Source organism: Coptis chinensis, chromosome 5, assembly GCF_015680905.1.
Source record: "Coptis chinensis isolate HL-2020 chromosome 5, ASM1568090v1, whole genome shotgun sequence".
Lineage (NCBI taxonomy): Eukaryota > Viridiplantae > Streptophyta > Magnoliopsida > Ranunculales > Ranunculaceae > Coptis > Coptis chinensis.
In genome coordinates this window covers 85,953,883-85,971,726 of record NC_141460.1, presented here as the reverse complement: position 1 = coordinate 85,971,726, position 17,844 = coordinate 85,953,883, and the positions used below count along the sequence as shown (strand labels likewise).

The following is a 17,844-nucleotide window of genomic DNA, read 5'->3' as shown; positions in this document are numbered from 1 at the left end:
AATATGCTTGGCTGGTTATTAGTTTAGTTAGAACCTAAGGCGCCTCGTGGAGGAACTAAATGCCTTTTTATTATGCGTATGGTTTGTTGTGTGGTTAGTGGGAAGTTAACACTACACCATTTGGGTGAATTGGCCACAGTTAGAATTTATCATTAGTAACAGTTACACATCCGTTACGAAGTTAATCACACTTATAATCCGTTAGCAATACTCTCAACCGTTGCTAAATTAGTTGAATTATTTTCTAACATTTATGCAGATATTTAGTGACGTTTAGAGATATGTTAGAAACTAAGAAAAAAACAAAGAAATACGAAAAAAAAAAATGAACTCAAGCGGGAGTTTTTCACTTCTCAGCTCATCCAAAAATAGGAGAAAACAATGAGCTTGACGAGTTATTCCTCACTAGCGGGTGAGTCGCCCTCTCCACTTCTTCCCTCTTTGTTCAAATTATTTAGGGTTTTGATTTTGTATGGCTAGGGTTTCGATATTTTCATTTTAGGGTTAATTGTTCGATCTATTGAGCAAATGATCTCTTCCAATCGAAGTAAGTAATTGTTGGTCACGGTTTTAGGGTTTTCCTTATCTGAGAGCATTTTAATTTTTGGTCGCTTGTTTTTAAAGAATCCAGTAAACGATTGTTTTTAAAATGAAAAAAAAAATGACATTTTGATTAAATTTAGTTAAAGATTGATATCTAAGTTTCTAAGTAACAAGTTTATCTCTGTTTCTTAAGGTTCTAATTCAGATATCAAGCAAGCTTGTAGCTTTTCCAGTTCTCTGTTCATAAGGTACCAATTTCTCTTATTGGTTGTTGCTTTGAATTTCTAATGCTTTGAATTCATGATTTGGGGTTCAATATTCTAAAATTTTGAAGGTGCTTGTTGTCGTTGCTGTTCTTGCTTCTTACTAAGTGTTTGATCTACTCAAGGTAACAACCCTAAGGTAGTGTTTTTGACATTAAGATTTTAGCTTATGGGTTTGGTTAAACTTTAAATTTTTAAGTAAAATATTGCATCTTTATAGCTTCATATATGGTGTTCTCATGTTCAGTTTATTGTCAGGTTTTATAATCAGTGAGGTTTTTCTAAATAATATTGGCATTGTTTGATAGATAATATAAGCGAAAAAATATTCTTGTAGCTTAATGTAGGACTGTCTTGGACTAGAGCATTAGATTCACATCAAAAAATAAAATCATCGTTAGCAACTAGTAATTACTTGTGCTTCAACTTTAAGTTCAAGCTTCAGTTAATGAAGTATAGTTTTTGTGTTGGTGTGAACGGCTTTTTTTGTTTGGAATGTGGTTTCATTACTCATGCTAAGTCTTGCATCACATAACACTTTGTATATTATTAAGGCAGATAAATTGTCATCTTATTTTATTTTTCTGTGGACTTTCCAATATAAAACTTTTGGTCTTTGATGTCAAGGTTCGGATTTGGATCAAATAGCTATGTATATTACTTGATATTATTGTGCACAGGCTTATGCATTTATGGGGTTGAGATATTTATCTGATGTGTTATATGCACATTAAACAAGCTAGGTCTTCTTGTGGCCTTCAGTTTGGTAGTGTCTTTTGGTACTAGGCTAAAGTTTTTTTTTTTCCATTGTTTTGTTGCTTATCCATTCTCTTGAATATAAGTCCTTAGTTTCTTTCCAGGTAGTAAGATTGTTGCTTAGTGGATATTTGTTTAGGCAAGGATATTTGTTGCATTATTGTGAAATCATTATTGGATATTATATGGTGGCTTATTTTTTTTTTATATTTATTTGATTTTATTGCTTAAGAAATAGGTGGTATGATGTAGGACCACTAGTAAAGAAATGGGCTTTGTGACTGTTGCATCTAGAACCGTCACAAATCCTTTTTCTAGGAAAGGGTTCATGTATTGACGATTATATGTGACTATTCTCCCAAAACAGTTACATACTCCCTCACATTATGTCATCGTCTTATATGACCTATTTAGTTTTCGGTCCCATGGGCCACAACTCCACTAAAAATAACTACTTGGATACACAAACGCGTTTAGACTCCTGCTTCCTTTGCAAACCTAATTCACCCCCTTCCTGATAATTCCTACAGTTTCATCTCAGCCACTTGTCCCCATCCATCTTTAGTACATATTCTTTCCATCTCGATCCTGTCCTCTCCACTTCATCTTCTCGTTTTCAACAAGCCATAACCATTCTTCTCACTCGAACTCGAATCCGAATATAAGATAGTGGAATGGGTAAGTTTTGATTTTCTTCTCTTTGTTCATCTCTTCATGTTATTGAACTCCAACATATCCAGTTTTTTTTTTTTTTTTTTTTTTTTTTTAATGGGTTGGGAATTTCAGATCTATGGTGTTAAGCTTTGATGCCTGGCTTATGTTTTGTTAGGTCTTTCTCAGTCTTCACTAGCTAATTGAACCATAAATGAAAGAAACCAAAAGGTTTCAATTTTTTTGTGAAAAACTTGTGGAAAAGAAGACATTGTTGTAATGAACATTACAAACTCCAAACTTATCTTGCAATGAACATGTGGCTAATACTAATTTGATTAAAGGTTGCTGGAGGTATATGGGCAGACACAGTTGGTGGGAAGTTTGTATTGGGATTTGCCGTAATCTGGTGGTCTATTGCCACAGCTCTCATGCCTATTGCTGCTAAACTCGTTTTGCCTTTTTTGCTTGTTGTGCGTGCATTCATGGGGATTGGTGAGGCCAGTTTTATAACTTAATATTCCTCACATTTTATTTTTTGCTTTAGCATAAATTTCATATCTTATAGTCTCGTTCTGTTTGGCGCTATGTTCAGTTAATACCTTCAGGGTGTTGCCATGCCTGCAATGAATAATATTCTATCAAAGTGGGTTCCTGTAGCAGAAAGAAGTCAGTCGTTAGCTCTTGTATATAGTGGGATACTGGGATGTACCTTGGTTCAGTAACTGGCCTAGCATTATCCCCTTTTTTGATACATAAGTTTGGGTGGCCATCAGTATTTTACTCCCTTGGCTCTCTTAGAACCGTGTGGTTTGCTATATGACTTAGTAAGGTAAATTCCATCTCGAGGGAATTCTGGTCCTCTTAGTTATTACTTAATTATGTTTGTCATCAGCGTGTTTTTTCACCAAGTCTCTTGTGTTGCATATGGATATTTATAACATATCAAGTTTAGCTTCCTAATAATCTAATAGAAATCCTCACAATATATATTTCAATCAACAAAACCTCACGAGTCAGCACCAATCCCTATGGATATTTTGTTGGCAGTATGTTTTTTCAGTAAGTTTCTTGTGCTAGAATATGGATATTTTTAGCATATCAAGTTTCATTGGCTTCATAGTAATCTAACAAAAATCCTCAGAATATCTATTCCAATCAAGAAAATTTCACAGCTCATGGGTCATCACCAGTCCATCTGAATATCCCTTCCAAATAATAATAGGCCGGCATTTAAATAAGAAACAGAAATCATAAGATTTAATGTTCAAAGCAGATAAGGCCACTAAGCAGATGGGCCACTAACCTATGAAGCACGGACACCGACACGCGACACGGATATGACATGACACGGATACGTGGACACGACATCATTCAAAAATTACGTGGACACGGATACGTAGGACATGGATACGTCATGGACACGTTAAAGAAAATTTATATATATATTTTCATGAAATTTAACCCTCTCCACTAAGTTTAAATCAAAATATGAAAACTAGTTTTGAACATGTCTAACTCTAAAAGATTAAACAACATACATGTCCAAAAATGCAAGCTAATGCCAACGAAAGAAATAACAATTACAGAAGATTCATAACAAATATATATAAAAACTTAAAAAGAACTTGGCAATCATCAAAAGTGTGCAGTTGTGCATTGTGCCTCCTTATTTCAAGAGTGAAATAAAACTCCTACCAAGTCATGTTTTCTTTTAAGTATTTTAATCACTTTTTTAAAATTTAGAGTAAAATGTAGAAGTGTCCCCCGTGTCCCCAATGTGTCCATGGAGTGTCGGAAATTCTATAAATTAATTAATAAATCCGACACTCCAAATCGAGTATCCGACGTCATGTGTCGGAGGCGTATCGGGGAGTGTCGGTGTCGGATACGTGTCCGACACGGATACATTACCCTTAGAGGAGTGTCCGTGCTTCATAGCCACTAACGAAAAACTATTATGTCATGGTCTCATGGATAGCTTATATAATTTACAAAATAAACTTGTACCATGGATTAGCTTCACTATTTCCTTTCAATGACCAGGTTTTAATTTGGCTACTGATGCATAGGCACACAGCTCACCACTAGAGGACCCTCAACTTAGCTTTGATGAAAATAAGCTTATTGTCGGTGGCAATGATGCGATGGAGCGAAATACTTTCATTCTTCTCATGTCGATGCCAACGTACTATAACCAGGTAAAGCTTTTATATTATTTCTAGGTTCATGCTTGATTTGGTATGTGGTTATGAAAACCACTGAAGCTAAGCATTTAGGTAGGAAGTGTGGAACATGGACCCTCTTAATCACCTATTTCATGTCTAGCTTTCAGAAAAGATCACTCAACCATTGTTGTTTGTGTTGGTATTTTTCTTTTTTCTTTTATGGGGGAGGGAAAAGAGGGAAGTGTTGTCAAAACTTCATAAACAAAGCTAAGAATGTCATGAAGCTTATAACCAATGGACTTGCTATTTGAATAATGTTCTAATGATACACTTTTACTTCCCCTGTCCCCTAACCTAGAGAGGGAGGAAATGGGGCAATAAATAACTGTAAAAATCTTGGGAAAAAAAAAATCATAAGCTGTCACTAGGTTTGGCCCTGGATGTCTTGATGTATTACCTTGGCAATCTCGGCCTTTTCAAGTCTTATAAGCCTTTTCTCTGTTGTGTTTTGCGTGTTTACCGCACAATCGCATATATTTTACTTGCTATATTCTAGGTAAAGCATTTCTGAATATATCTATCAGCTCTTAAATTGAGGCAAGCTTGCTTATTGGCATGGTCTGAGTTTTAGTAGACTTGAAACCTAGAATCACCTGATATGTTCTGTAATACTTGATTGATGCCAGATTTATTATCTGCTGGTATAATGTGATCTGATTTGTGTAATGAGAACTGAGAATCTAAAAGCCGATAGAGCTGGAAGACGATCCCTTCTTTTGGTACGTGGTAGTAATAGTCTGCCTCTAGCTTAGAATTTTAAAGTATCACTCTTTGATGAATATAAGGCCTGATGATTTGCACTTGTAGACTTCTGGAACAGGGTTAGTCCTCTGCTGTTTGATAGCTACTCTTTCATTCTATTTGAAGGTGCTGGTACTAAAGTTATTTATGTTCTAAGACTCCTTTTCTTGTAAATGGTTAGCCTTCTTCATCTATTTGTTGTTTGAGTGAAATACTTTATGTATCCAATCTATTTTGATCATATCTATTTGTTACTCTATATTCAATGCAAGTTAGAAAGAGAGCACTGAATGGCCAATCTTACGGGAATTTGAGGTTGTCGTTTAATGATGATATGGAAAATTGAAGTGACGAGGATGAGGAAGATAACATTAAGCTTTTCTTTTCTATTTTTTTGATACAATGTCTGTTAGCATTGCTCAGCATGTATACTTGTAACTTGTGTACTTGTAAACTTGCTTGTTGTCTATTCTGATATGTATTTTTCAAACTAGTACGAGAGAACTTTGAGATTAAGATTGTGCACTCCATACATGGGGAAAGTAATGGATATGAAGGGGCACTGTTTACTGACTTGTAAAAACGTGCTTTGTCAATGCTTCATTATGCATGTTCTTGATTGTTTGGTTACATTGCTAATACCATATAGAATCTCGGCGGGGTCAACCAAATGAGTCCCGTGAGTCGGAGTCGTCTAAATCTGTTGGTTGGAACACAATAAAATCATCAAGTGAGTCCCCTAGAACCGGTAACTGGAATTCATTGGAATCTCAGGAGACTCCCCAGATGGAGCCTTCTGATCCAAGGGTTAAAAAGGCTGAAGAAACAAAGGCAGGTGGCTGGAGTGGAAATGACAGACATACTCAAGGTAAATATATTTACAAACCAGAATGATACTACTAGTTTGATCGAGTTTATTAGAGTTATGGTCTTATGGCAGGAAATTTTCGATTATATTTGATGGTTGTTTCTTTTGGACAGGTATTGAATTGAAAGAATAAGAATTTAATACTTGTGAATCTTGGTGGTGCAATGGCGGCGAATGTTACAGGACAGCCATGCCCATTACCAATGAAGCGGGCGACATCTGATCTAGTGGAGTATTCCACGGTGATAATCCTCTTCATTTTTCACTCCCTCTTATCATTTTGCAAATATGTCTTGTACTTTTCGTCTCCCACTCTTGCGCTTCTTCTAAAGCCTATGAGACAGCCTCGTGTAATCGCTGAGATTATTGTAAGTATTTTCTGTTGATTTTAATTACATTACCTTGATTTCTATTCTGACAATTTTTAAGAATGAAGATAAAAAATTACTGGGTTGACAAATATGCAATTAAATTAGGCGAGTTTTCCTAGTCATTAGCCAAGTCAAACTTGAATAATAGTGCATTGATGCTTCTTGAAAGCTAAAAGCTAAAAGCATAATACATGTATGATTGACATATATCTCTATTTGCTGTTAAAATTGTATTATTTGATGGAATTTACATAATAAAATACTTTGTTTTCTTTAATGTTAGATGCTTTCTTTACGTAATGCCAGGGAGGTGTATTGCTAGGACCATCAGTGATAAATCTCATTTTCATCATGTTTTTCCTGCCAAGCTAGAGCCTCACAGTGTTGGATACTTTAGCCAACATCAGTCTTCTCTTGTTTCGCTTCCTGGTCGGCGTAGAATGAGACCCAAAGTCCGTACGTCAAATTGGAAAGAAAGCCTTTGCCACTGCTGTTGCAGGGATTAGCGTACCATTTGCTTTAGGAATTGGAGATTCTTTTACTCCCCGTAAAACTATTTCCAATGGTGTAGATGTATGAACACCCTTTACTGATGGGCCTGCACCTTTTTGATGGTAATAAGCACCATCGTCGCAATCTTTCTATTGGAACTGGTTCTGTTCCCTCCCCAATTCACTCCCACACCTATGTCAATCAGAATTTCATGATTCCGACATCTTCACCTGGTCAGAGTAGTCCTATGACGCAATTAGGTAAGCATGAACAACAATTAAGGTTCTACAAACTCCTGAAGGTAGGAGCACATGTTACATTTTTTTTTTCTGATGCCATCTTGTTTACTTGCAGATAATTGTGCAGTAAGCTGTGCGACTTCCTTATCCTTATCCACTATTGATGATAACGTCTCAAAGCCTCAAGCCGAGTTAGATCGTGGGGACAAAGATACGGAGGAGAGCTCCAAGCATGGCGACAATAACACCCATGTCAGGTAATAATGTAACAGTAAATGATAAAGATTGAAGAGTTTCGTTTTTCAATCCTTGCTTTGGCAAATCTATGATCTCCTATATTATTTTGTGACTCTTGTTTCTATGTAGGGTACTTATAATTTTCTGAGATGGTCTTATTGTATTATGGGGACTTGAAGAAAGTAAGGGAATTCTTCTTATGGGTGGAAACATGCTGTCATAATCGAATGAAACAAAGAAAGTTACTTCTTCATGTTGGGCATGCCCCTTTGGAAGTAAAGTCGTTGCTGGATATAGTAATGGAGAAGTATACCTTTGAAGTGTGCCGCCATTTTCAAATCCAGGTGCAATAATATCAGCAAATAGGGAACTAACTTCGCCGCAAAATGTCCTTTTGTGTAAACTTTGCTATTTTACTTGGTTGGCGGGGCGGGGTGTTTAGAACATCTATGTTGTTCTTCATTACTTTTCGTTGTGGATGAATAGAAAGAATTTAATTGTTAGATTGAGTTATTGATGAATGAAAGAATTTAATTGATACATTGTAGACTGAAAAGAGTGCAGGTGACCTCACATAAAAGGGCCAGAAAAACCATTTTTTTTTAATAAATGAGAAATAATTAGTAACGGATAGAAAATCGTTAGGAATGTAAATAATTAGTAACGGATATATAACCGTTAGTAATGGAAAATTAGTAACGGTTAGTAAATGTCAGAAACGGAAAATACCAACACTTTATCAGTTGCAAACAAACGTTGGGCGAAATTAATAAACGTTGGAAATGAATTGTAACGGTTTTTATATGTCACTGAAATTAATTTCAGTAACGTATATTATCCGTGACTAATTTTAGTAACGGAAAATAAACGTGACTAATATCCGTTACTGTAGATTGTCACGCTTTTGTGTCAACGCAAGATAACCGTTACTAATATTTTTAGTGACGGATGCATATCCGTTACAAATCAGTCCATATGGTGTAGTGTAAGGCGCCTCAGTGGAGGAACTACCTGCCTTACTTATTGTAGTTAAGAATGTTGTATTAGTTGTTAGAAGTTAAGGCGCCTCGGTGGAAGAACTAACTGCCTTATAGATTGTGTATGTATATGTAGAAGTATATGTTGTATTCTAGAGCTACTCACACCAAGATTTTTATAATCTTGACCGATTTGCATGTTTGCTTATCGGTCTGTTTCATTAAATGAACATAGTTGATAAGTCTTGACGGGTTTCATGTTGAAGAAGGGTTGGTTCTTGATTGTGGTTTTGCTTTAGCGTCGCATTCGGGATATGTTTTGTTTTTTTCTTTAAGGTGTAATAGATTTTTAGTTGAGACAAATGTTGTTTTATATTTTCAGTTGTATTTAAATAAAGAGTTATTGAAAAGAGATTTGTAACCTAATATTATTTGTAAATTTTTGTAATGAAGAGGACTTTTGTTTAAGTTAAAATTTTTATTGGTTTTTAATTATCCGCATATTTAAACTGTTTATGGGTTTTTGGGAGTTGAGAGTGCGTCACACCTCGAAGATCGAAGAGTCGGGAACAAATATTGTTTTTTCGAATTCTGTCGAAATTCGGGGTGTGACAATATCCAAATCCGAACCTATCCGTTTGCACCCCTAGATAGTAGTGATGGTGTATAGCCGACGGATATAGTTCACAAGACCGTGACATGTGTCCTAGATGATTTGAATTCCAATTTTGTATTTGCCAAAGTCACAGGGTATTTATGTAATTATACCTAGAAAAGGGCATTAGAGTCTTTTCATTTGTCTTGACAAAAAACATTACGGTCAAGCTTAATTGACTTGGATGTGTTGTGGTCTTGGGGGGGGGGGGGTAAAACTAATTGGCCTAAGTTCTGGAGGGCAAACCTCTAGATGAAATAACTGTGGGGGATAAAACTAATTGGCCTAAGTTCTGGGGGGTAAAGCTAGAAAACTATTAAAAGGGCAAAGGGCAATTAAGTTTTTTTACATGCATTGACCAAAAAGATAACAGTTGACTTGGATGTGGTGTGATCTTAGGGGGGGCAAATCTCTAGATGAAAGAACTTGGGGGTAAAGCTAATTGGCCTAAGTTCTTGGGGATAGTAAAGCTAGAAAACTGAAAAATAAAAAGCAAAATGGTCAATTTAAGATACCCCTGTTTGAGAAGTCTTTTTTTTTTGAGATACCCTGTTTTGAAAATCGAGAGATACCCCTAACTAACATCTCCCCAGTTAATTAATATTTACTGACCAAAACACCCCTCTAAAAACTATTTGAGATACCCTCTGTATATAAACAATCATTATTCAATCATTGTTCATACTTAATTGAGGATTGTTCATACCTCAATATAATGTAAGATCAGTAAGAACATCTATTAGAGTATGAAGAATGATTGTTCATACCTCAACATGAGCTATGAACACTCATTGTTCACACTGTTCATATATCAACATAATGTATGATCAGTAAGGAAAATGACATGATCAAATTGAGGTATGTGTAGAAACCGTTATGGTTTCATCGAATGGTTTACAAACCGTGAAAACCCATGTGCAGCGGAATAAAGGGTGTTCACGATTTTGTTTAGAAATCATACCTTTTGATCAGCTGTGATAACTCTGAGAATCAGCAACCTCTTGATCTTTTGTTGTATTCCTATCCTTAGAATGGACATTGTGTGGGCAACGATCTTCCAACCCCTTCTTTCTCTCTTGGTCTCTCTCATTCTCTTAGTTTAGAACCGAATTTATGAACTAACTTTTCTTGAGCAAAAACTGAGTGGGTCGGCCAGAGAAAGAGGGGTTTCGATCTTTATATAGGCTACAACAGGGACTATGAAGAGAAATTAGGGTTAGGTCTCCTGACGGGCTTGGGCTTCCCATGTTCGCCCAGAACACATAACCCAAGTCTGTCAACAAATGGCTTATTCCACTAAAGGCCATTGTTGCACTACCTCCCTAATCCCAAATTACGTTTATGGGCTCTATATTATATGCTCGTTGATCTCCCCGTGTTTAAGATATCGAATGCTTGTTTATTAAGTCAAGTTACTGACAACTACATTAATCAACTTCTTATGTCCTTGAGTAGTACTACTTAACCTCATTGTCATGTCTAATTAAAATCCACCTGCAGGGTTTACATGATAATCATTATGAGCTCCTCAATGGGACATCATCAGCTCGACTTCTTGCGGGTCACAGATTTCTTCTATAATCAACAGCACACCTTACATACAATGTCATTACCCAATCTATCGAGTTTGTTGATTCACAAATGAATCTCACTCATTGATGATTTAAAACAATGTACAATGCACGTAAGTGCCCGTTATTATATCTGGATTAAGAGGACAAGCATCCATAATAACAGAGGTGTTTGTTCTCTTATATAGTCAGTATAAAGAGAAACAACCTCATTTGGTCATGTTCAATACACACAAAGTGTACTAGTGTAATCTTGTAGTCAAGATAGACTAATACCAGATTATACTACAACCGTACCAATGGTTTGTCCAAATCTATCTAGGTTATGAACATTTAATTATACTTTATAAGGTACTGATGATATGATCTTCTGTGTGTCACCACACACCATATCATCTACAACATAAAATATTAGACGCATGCATATAATTAATAACATATATAATATGCATAATATTTGCCCATATGATTCTCATTCAAAATATAAAGAATTAGAGTTAATACAAAAGTAATGCTTTTAGTATATAAACCCTATCAGTATGAATAACAGTTCTCACAGGAGGGGTTTCACTGGGACAGAGTATGACAAATGCTGATTGTTAAAGATGATGTTTAGGATGATTATATAAAGGTACTTTGCGTATTTAAATTGGATGGTGATTCGGTATTTGATGTTTGTGACATTGTTGATTCGGTATAGGGTTATGTATGGTAATGCAGGTACACACCAAGAAACGATCTTATAGGACAAAATTATTGCCATATTATAATGATTTGTGCAAGATATATGGAAATGCGCTTGCGGATGGAACATGCGACCAATTAGGTAACCATGAAATTTTTCCATGTTAATTTCTCAAGAACAGGTAATGCTGAAGCATCAGGAGATCTACAATCTCCACATACACTTAGTGTAGATAGATATTTGGTTAAAGGTTCAGAGGATTCATCACATTCAGGAGAGGATATGGCGTGGAGGAGCATAGACGAGGTAATGGACATTTCTCCTTATGAAATAAGAGTGAGGGAAATAGAGAAGAATGTTTGTGACAGACTTGTCCCTGTTGAGGTTATGTTTGCAACTGAATCAGTACCAAGTATATTGCAAACATTAGGTGGTAATCGTTCTAGGGTTACTTGGACACGATCAATGATTCGTTATTATGTTAACCTTCTGCTCATGTTGATATATGAACAGTGTGAACAATGAGTGTTCATAACTCATGTTGAGGTACATCTATTGGAGTATGAACAATGATTTGGGGTATGAACAATCATTGTTATGATTGTTCATACCCCAAATCATTGTTCATACTCCAATAGATGTTCTTAGTACTGATCTTACATTATATTTAGGTATGAACATTGATTGTTCATACCCCAAATAGGTATGAACAATGATTGTTCATACACAGGGGGGGTATCTCAAATAATTTTGTATGGTAGGGGCGTATCTCAAATATTTTTTAGAGGGGTGTTTTGGTCAGTAAATATTAGTTAACTGACGAGAGACGTTAGTTAGGGGGTATCTCTCTCGATTTTCAAAACGGGAGGGTATCTCAAAAATAACTTCTCAAATAGGGGGTATCTCAAATTGACCCAAAGCAAAACAGAAGAGACTGATTTTCAATACAAGAAATTGGTCCCATGGACCAATTTCGATGCAAAACAACTCTAGAGGACAGAGTTTTTTTTATAATCACTCACAAGGACAAATTTCGGGTAAAAATAATCATGAAAACCAATTTTTGCTTGAAAATTAGGGGTGTGCACGGGTCGGTTCGAGTTGGTTTTAGAGTAAATCCGACCACCGAACTGATCCTGTCGGTTTATGTGCTACAAGAACCGAACTGAACCGATGTTCTAGATTTAACCGACCTGAAACCGAACTGACCAATTTCTAATCTAACCGATATCCGATCCGAACCGATTGTTTGACGGTTTTAACCGACTCGACAAATATGTGCTACCAATCCTCTTGATGAATTCTGAAAGTTAAATTAAATTCTCTCAACTTGTCGACCGAACACAGTTAAAATTAGATAGAGAAAAATAAAAATAAATGAGATAAAGAGAAAAAAAAAAAAAGTGAAATAGATGAACTAGAAAAGAGAAAGAGATAAAGGAAAGTAGAGATTTGTTAATGGTGATGAACTCATGGCGGCTAGATAAGAAGTAAAAGTGATCAGGGTTATAAGGGTTATATACGGGGGTATAAGGGGAATTATGCTTTATTTTAAATTTGGGTTGGATTGTGGTCAAAAAGTGAACTGAAAAGAGTGGACACGTGGTGACAAACACACGAAAGTGCAAAACTTGACATTGATGTTAGCTTCTTTATTCATATTAGCATCATGCACATCATGCATGATGCATTATTAACAATATAGATTTGTAGATCACGGAGCCTGATCACGCTATTCTGATAGAGTTCGGTAAACTATACTTTCATTAAGACAAAATAATTACAAAGTTGATTTCACATGTACAAAAACACAAAAAATAAACGTAAGTATAGAAACATCACAGACAGATACATTAGCTGCAGGCTACTGCCCCAGTCTTCTTTACCACTTGACAAACTTCGGGTAGTGAATCGACCATATCAACCTAAAATAGTACCACATATCATTTTCGGAACAAACACACAATTGCATTACGAAATAGTAGTTTGCCTTCATTCCGACAGTAATATTGAACTTTTAGGTACCAAGTTTCCCTGCACATTATATATCCAACTGCTTTCAGAAAAAAATTGGTGAAATGCTTTCATCAGAAAATTTTGATGAACTGATTTCATATGTAGAACCACATATGCCCAACTGAAATGGAAATATGTTGTAAGTTATACATATAACACCTGTTTCATTATATAGTGGAGGTTAAATAATACCGTTGGAAATATATTGTACCTCATTGACACAAAAGTTAATAGTGGAGGTTCGACAATAATCGATTTCAAACTAAATTCTAATAGTGTACTTTAGAGCCTCTTGTTTATGTTATAAACTCACTTCGATTTGTATGCTCCCCCAACATGGGCCAAGAGACCACTCACGGGTAATAAGGTAGCATCGAGACAATTATGGATTCCATTTCAAATGACCAAGCAACGTAAACAGTATAATTTAGGGAATGTCAATTGAGGGATTCAGTTGCAGTTGGCATCATAAAACTAAGACAACAATACGCTTTAGTTTATTCATTTATGGAGCTAAAACTGAGACAACAATACATAATGTTGATATTAAATCGACAACAATAGAAAAAATAAATAAATAACACTGTTAAAATTCTTGATGGTTTAACACTATTTTCTCCCAAAAACGCAAAGAAGGAAAAGTCGGAAATTGACCGAGGTAGAGGATAGCAATTAAATACACGGTCCTAGAAAAATCACAAAATGTTAAGATTCTAGAAAATTGCCTTAGCTCAATCTAGCAATAGTGTCAGTTTCTTCTCAGCCTCCTCTTGAAAGTCCCAGAATTGTCATATCTACTTCTGGATAAGTGAATATATAGCATAAAGAGATTAGTCTCACGGAACAACTTGCTAAGCATTATGTATAAATAGGCATTATATATAAAACAAAATGTTCCTACTTGAGTGATTAGGTTCTGACATTGGTAATTCATGACAATTTTTAAACATTCTAATGTAAAAAAAAAAAAAAAAAAAAAACTCAACTATCATTTTCCTTTCTATGATGTATGTAATGGTCTAAGTATACATATACGGCTTACCTGTATGACAATAGAACCTATAAGTAATGTTCCTTGAACAATAGCATGTAAAAAATTGCATGAATTAATTACATGTCATCTATGGGTAGACATGAAAGTATATAGTTGTATTTGGATTCCACTCAACAAACAAATCACACATAACTAGTTCCTTCTTAGCCCATCCTCCGACACTTCAAAATTTATTCAAGTCCAGTTCTCACTGAAATTGCACACCCTAGGAGAGGGAGACCAAAGAAGAAGAACTTGCACACATTAAAGAGGAAATAATCGAGATATTTATCCTTAGACGAAGAGCTTGAGAAGAGAGAATGGGGGAGACGAAGTGAGAGGCTGAGAGCAGAGAGAATATTCGAAAGTTTTGGGGAATATACCCTTAGACAACCAAAAGACCAAAATGTCCCCAAAATAGAGAGCGAAAAGACGAAAATGCCCCTGTGACGTACGTGAAAAATACTGTTCATTAGACCTCAGATTTTTCTAATATAGTAAGATTGGTTGCTCATACAAACACTTTGAATGCTGAAAATCAAGAGCAATCAGTAGAAACTCAAGTGAATGAGAATGGGGGAGACGAAGCGAGAGGAAAAATCGAGAAAGGGTCGAGATAATACCTTTTGATTAAATTCCATTAGGCAGTGAAATTACCAAAATACCCATGGTACCTACACCAAAAAAGTAATGTTCCTCGACCACCGCATTTTTTTTTTTTTATAGTCAAGATGTTCTTTGCACTATCTTGTTATAATTCATGCTCTGATCAAGTTAGATTTCTCCTGAGAACAACTCCTCCGTACATTATTCAACCCCAAAGAGCTTCCCAGTCCCCATGTATCTTACTAAATAAACAACTATTAGAATAAAAAAAATAAGTAATATTTAGTAAAGACTAAGGAACAATGAATTCAGCACAGGTATGTATGGTAGACCCAAAAGTAGTTGTATTCAATATATAATTTATGTGAAGAACATTAGAAGATCAAAATATAATATAACAAAAAACATTGTCATGCATTTACTGTCACTCTCTTTGCAAAAAGCAGACACAGACACAATCAAAAGTCAACTATTCCCACCAGACCAACAACTCGAATGCAGGGTTGGTATATTAAAGGGTCGTGATTCTAGTTCAAAGAAAAGAGTACCTGTTTATGATGTTCGCAACTTTTGTAATTTGCAAATTTAGATATAGCTGCAGCTGTAGACGACAAAATATATTCGTGACAGTCTAGACAATCAATTTATGAATCACCAAGCCGTACAAACATCTATTAAGCTTACTAGCATTTTGGGCACGCTCTATGAGCGTGAAATTGAGAGTTGCCCAATTAACCAAGCCATGAAAGCAAACCCAACAAAAGCCCAGTCCATGTGGTAAGATTGATTTTAAAAAGATTGCAACCGAAGCCCACTCAAAGCCCATCGAATTCCAGCCCAGCCACCACTCTAGTTAGAGTTGAATTTTATATTTACCCCTTCACTCTTATCAAATATAATAAATTACAAATAAAATCAAATTATAGTATTGTAAATAGAAATTTGGAGCGAGGGCAAAATTGGAAAGTAGAAAATCCGGTTGATGGAAATAACACTGTTGCTTGGGGAGTTTTCCTTATAGGTAAAAGATATAGATTAGAAATCACTATATTTATAGCTGAGTATGTGTGTTATAGCCGTAGTCATTCAGTGAAACAACGATCACCAGAAGGCGCGAAAGATGTTGATATGATCAAAATTTTAGATAACAATCTAGACAGTTTATCATTGAAACCATAAAGCTTTAGATCAAGTTTGTTAACAATACTAGACAAAGCAGTATCTAATTTGGAAACACCAGCCTGCACAAAAAGGTGCCGAGGATTCATGAAGAGCGGCAATGACAGTATAAGCGAAATTTAAATGTAATCCGGATTAATTGAACTCAGGATAAGTGAAATTTAAATGTAATCCGGATTTCCATGAAAGAATCAATCATAGCTTAATTTGATAAGCATCAATCAACCCGTAAGAATTCCATAATAAATCTCAATTCATGGTTAAACCTCTATTACCTAGTTCAATGATATGTTGCGATTGATTAAACTCTTTCAAAACAGATATTACTTTATTTCAGTACCAGCAGAGTGAAATCATTTGCCTTCTTTTGAAATTTAAAATAAATATTCCATTCATGTAGATATTACTATTCCAAGATTGAAGTTAAAGGAAGAAGGTGAAATCACACACACGGAGAGGGTTCCAGAACCATGGAGATAATACCTTATACTTTGAAAAGACTAAAATACCTTCACATTGAGATAACAAAAGACGAAATTGTGCCTGTGACATTCGTGAAAACATTGTTCATCGAGGCCCCAAAATTTTCTAATATAGTAAGATTTCATGGTATATGTACACATGTGCGGGTCGGGTCAGTTATTTTCAGATTTTACAAATTTAAACCGACAACTGAACCGACATAATTGGTTTTGCAAATTATAAAATCGAACCGAACCGAACCGATACTAATGGATAACCGACCATATGATTTCGGTTCGGTCGGGTCGGTCGGTTCCATTGGGTATGGTAGATTTTTTACACGATACCCTAGTGAAAATAACCCTCAAGGACAAATTAGCCGGATTTAAAATAAATATTTTCCGATTTTACTCTTTATGTCATTTTACTATGAACAATGAGTGTTCATACCTTCTACTGATGTATGAACAATGATTGTTCATATCCAAATAGGTGAATGTACCTTATACAATATATTGATATATGAACAATTATTATTCATAACTCATGTTGATGTATAAACAGTGATTGCTCATATTCCAATAGGAATTCTTACTGATCATACATTATGTTAAGGTATGAATATTGATTGTTTATACTCCAAATAGATATCAACAATAAGAACAATCATTGTGCATACTCCAATAAGTGTTCTTATTGATCATATATTATATTGAGGTATGAACATTGATTGTTCATACCCCAAATAAGTAATGAAACAATAATTATTTTTCATATATGAACAATTATTGTTTATACCCCAAATAAGTATGAACAATGATTGTCATTGTTCATACTCCAATAAGTGTTCTTATTGATCATACATTATGTTTAGGTATGAACATTGATTGTTCATACCCCAAATAGGTAATGAACAATGAACAACGATGCTTCGTGTTGATGTATGAACAATGATTATTCATACCCTAAATAGGTATGAACAATTATTCTTCAGACTCCAATAAGTGTTCTTATTTATCATACATTATGTTTAGATATGAACATTGATTGTTCATACCCCAAATAGGTATGAACAATAATTATTCATATGAACAATGATTGTTCATAGCTCATGTTGATGTATGAACAGTAGTGAGTGTTCATACCCCAAATAGGTATGGACAATGATTGTCCATATTCCAATAAGTGTTCATATTAATCATATATTATGTTGAGATATGAACAATAATTGTTCACATGAACCTCATGTTGATGTATGAACAATGATTGGT

At 35.1% G+C, this 17,844-nt stretch overlaps 1 protein-coding gene across 29 annotated transcripts; it reads left to right on the top strand.

The window, feature by feature from the left end:
- The first annotated feature begins 749 nt into the window (after positions 1-749).
- LOC147499617 (uncharacterized) lies at positions 750-7,929 on the top strand. 29 transcript variants are annotated; one of them, XM_086561398.1, is made up of 11 exons: positions 1,805-2,240; positions 2,558-2,708; positions 2,809-3,045; positions 4,286-4,414; positions 5,068-5,160; positions 5,249-5,358; positions 5,832-6,050; positions 6,164-6,292; positions 6,794-7,173; positions 7,268-7,409; positions 7,519-7,929. In XM_086561398.1, exons 9-11 carry the CDS (start codon positions 6,993-6,995, stop codon positions 7,535-7,537), a joined length of 342 nt encoding a protein of 113 aa, XP_086417524.1. In that variant the 5' UTR covers positions 1,805-2,240; positions 2,558-2,708; positions 2,809-3,045; positions 4,286-4,414; positions 5,068-5,160; positions 5,249-5,358; positions 5,832-6,050; positions 6,164-6,292; positions 6,794-6,992; the 3' UTR covers positions 7,538-7,929. The 29 variants fall into 29 exon arrangements, 20 of the variants coding, with proteins under 20 accessions (XP_086417517.1, XP_086417529.1, XP_086417519.1 ...); XM_086561397.1 differs by having other exon boundaries at positions 6,728-7,173; XM_086561390.1 differs by having other exon boundaries at positions 6,164-6,418.
- The last annotated feature ends 9,915 nt before the right edge of the window (positions 7,930-17,844 follow it).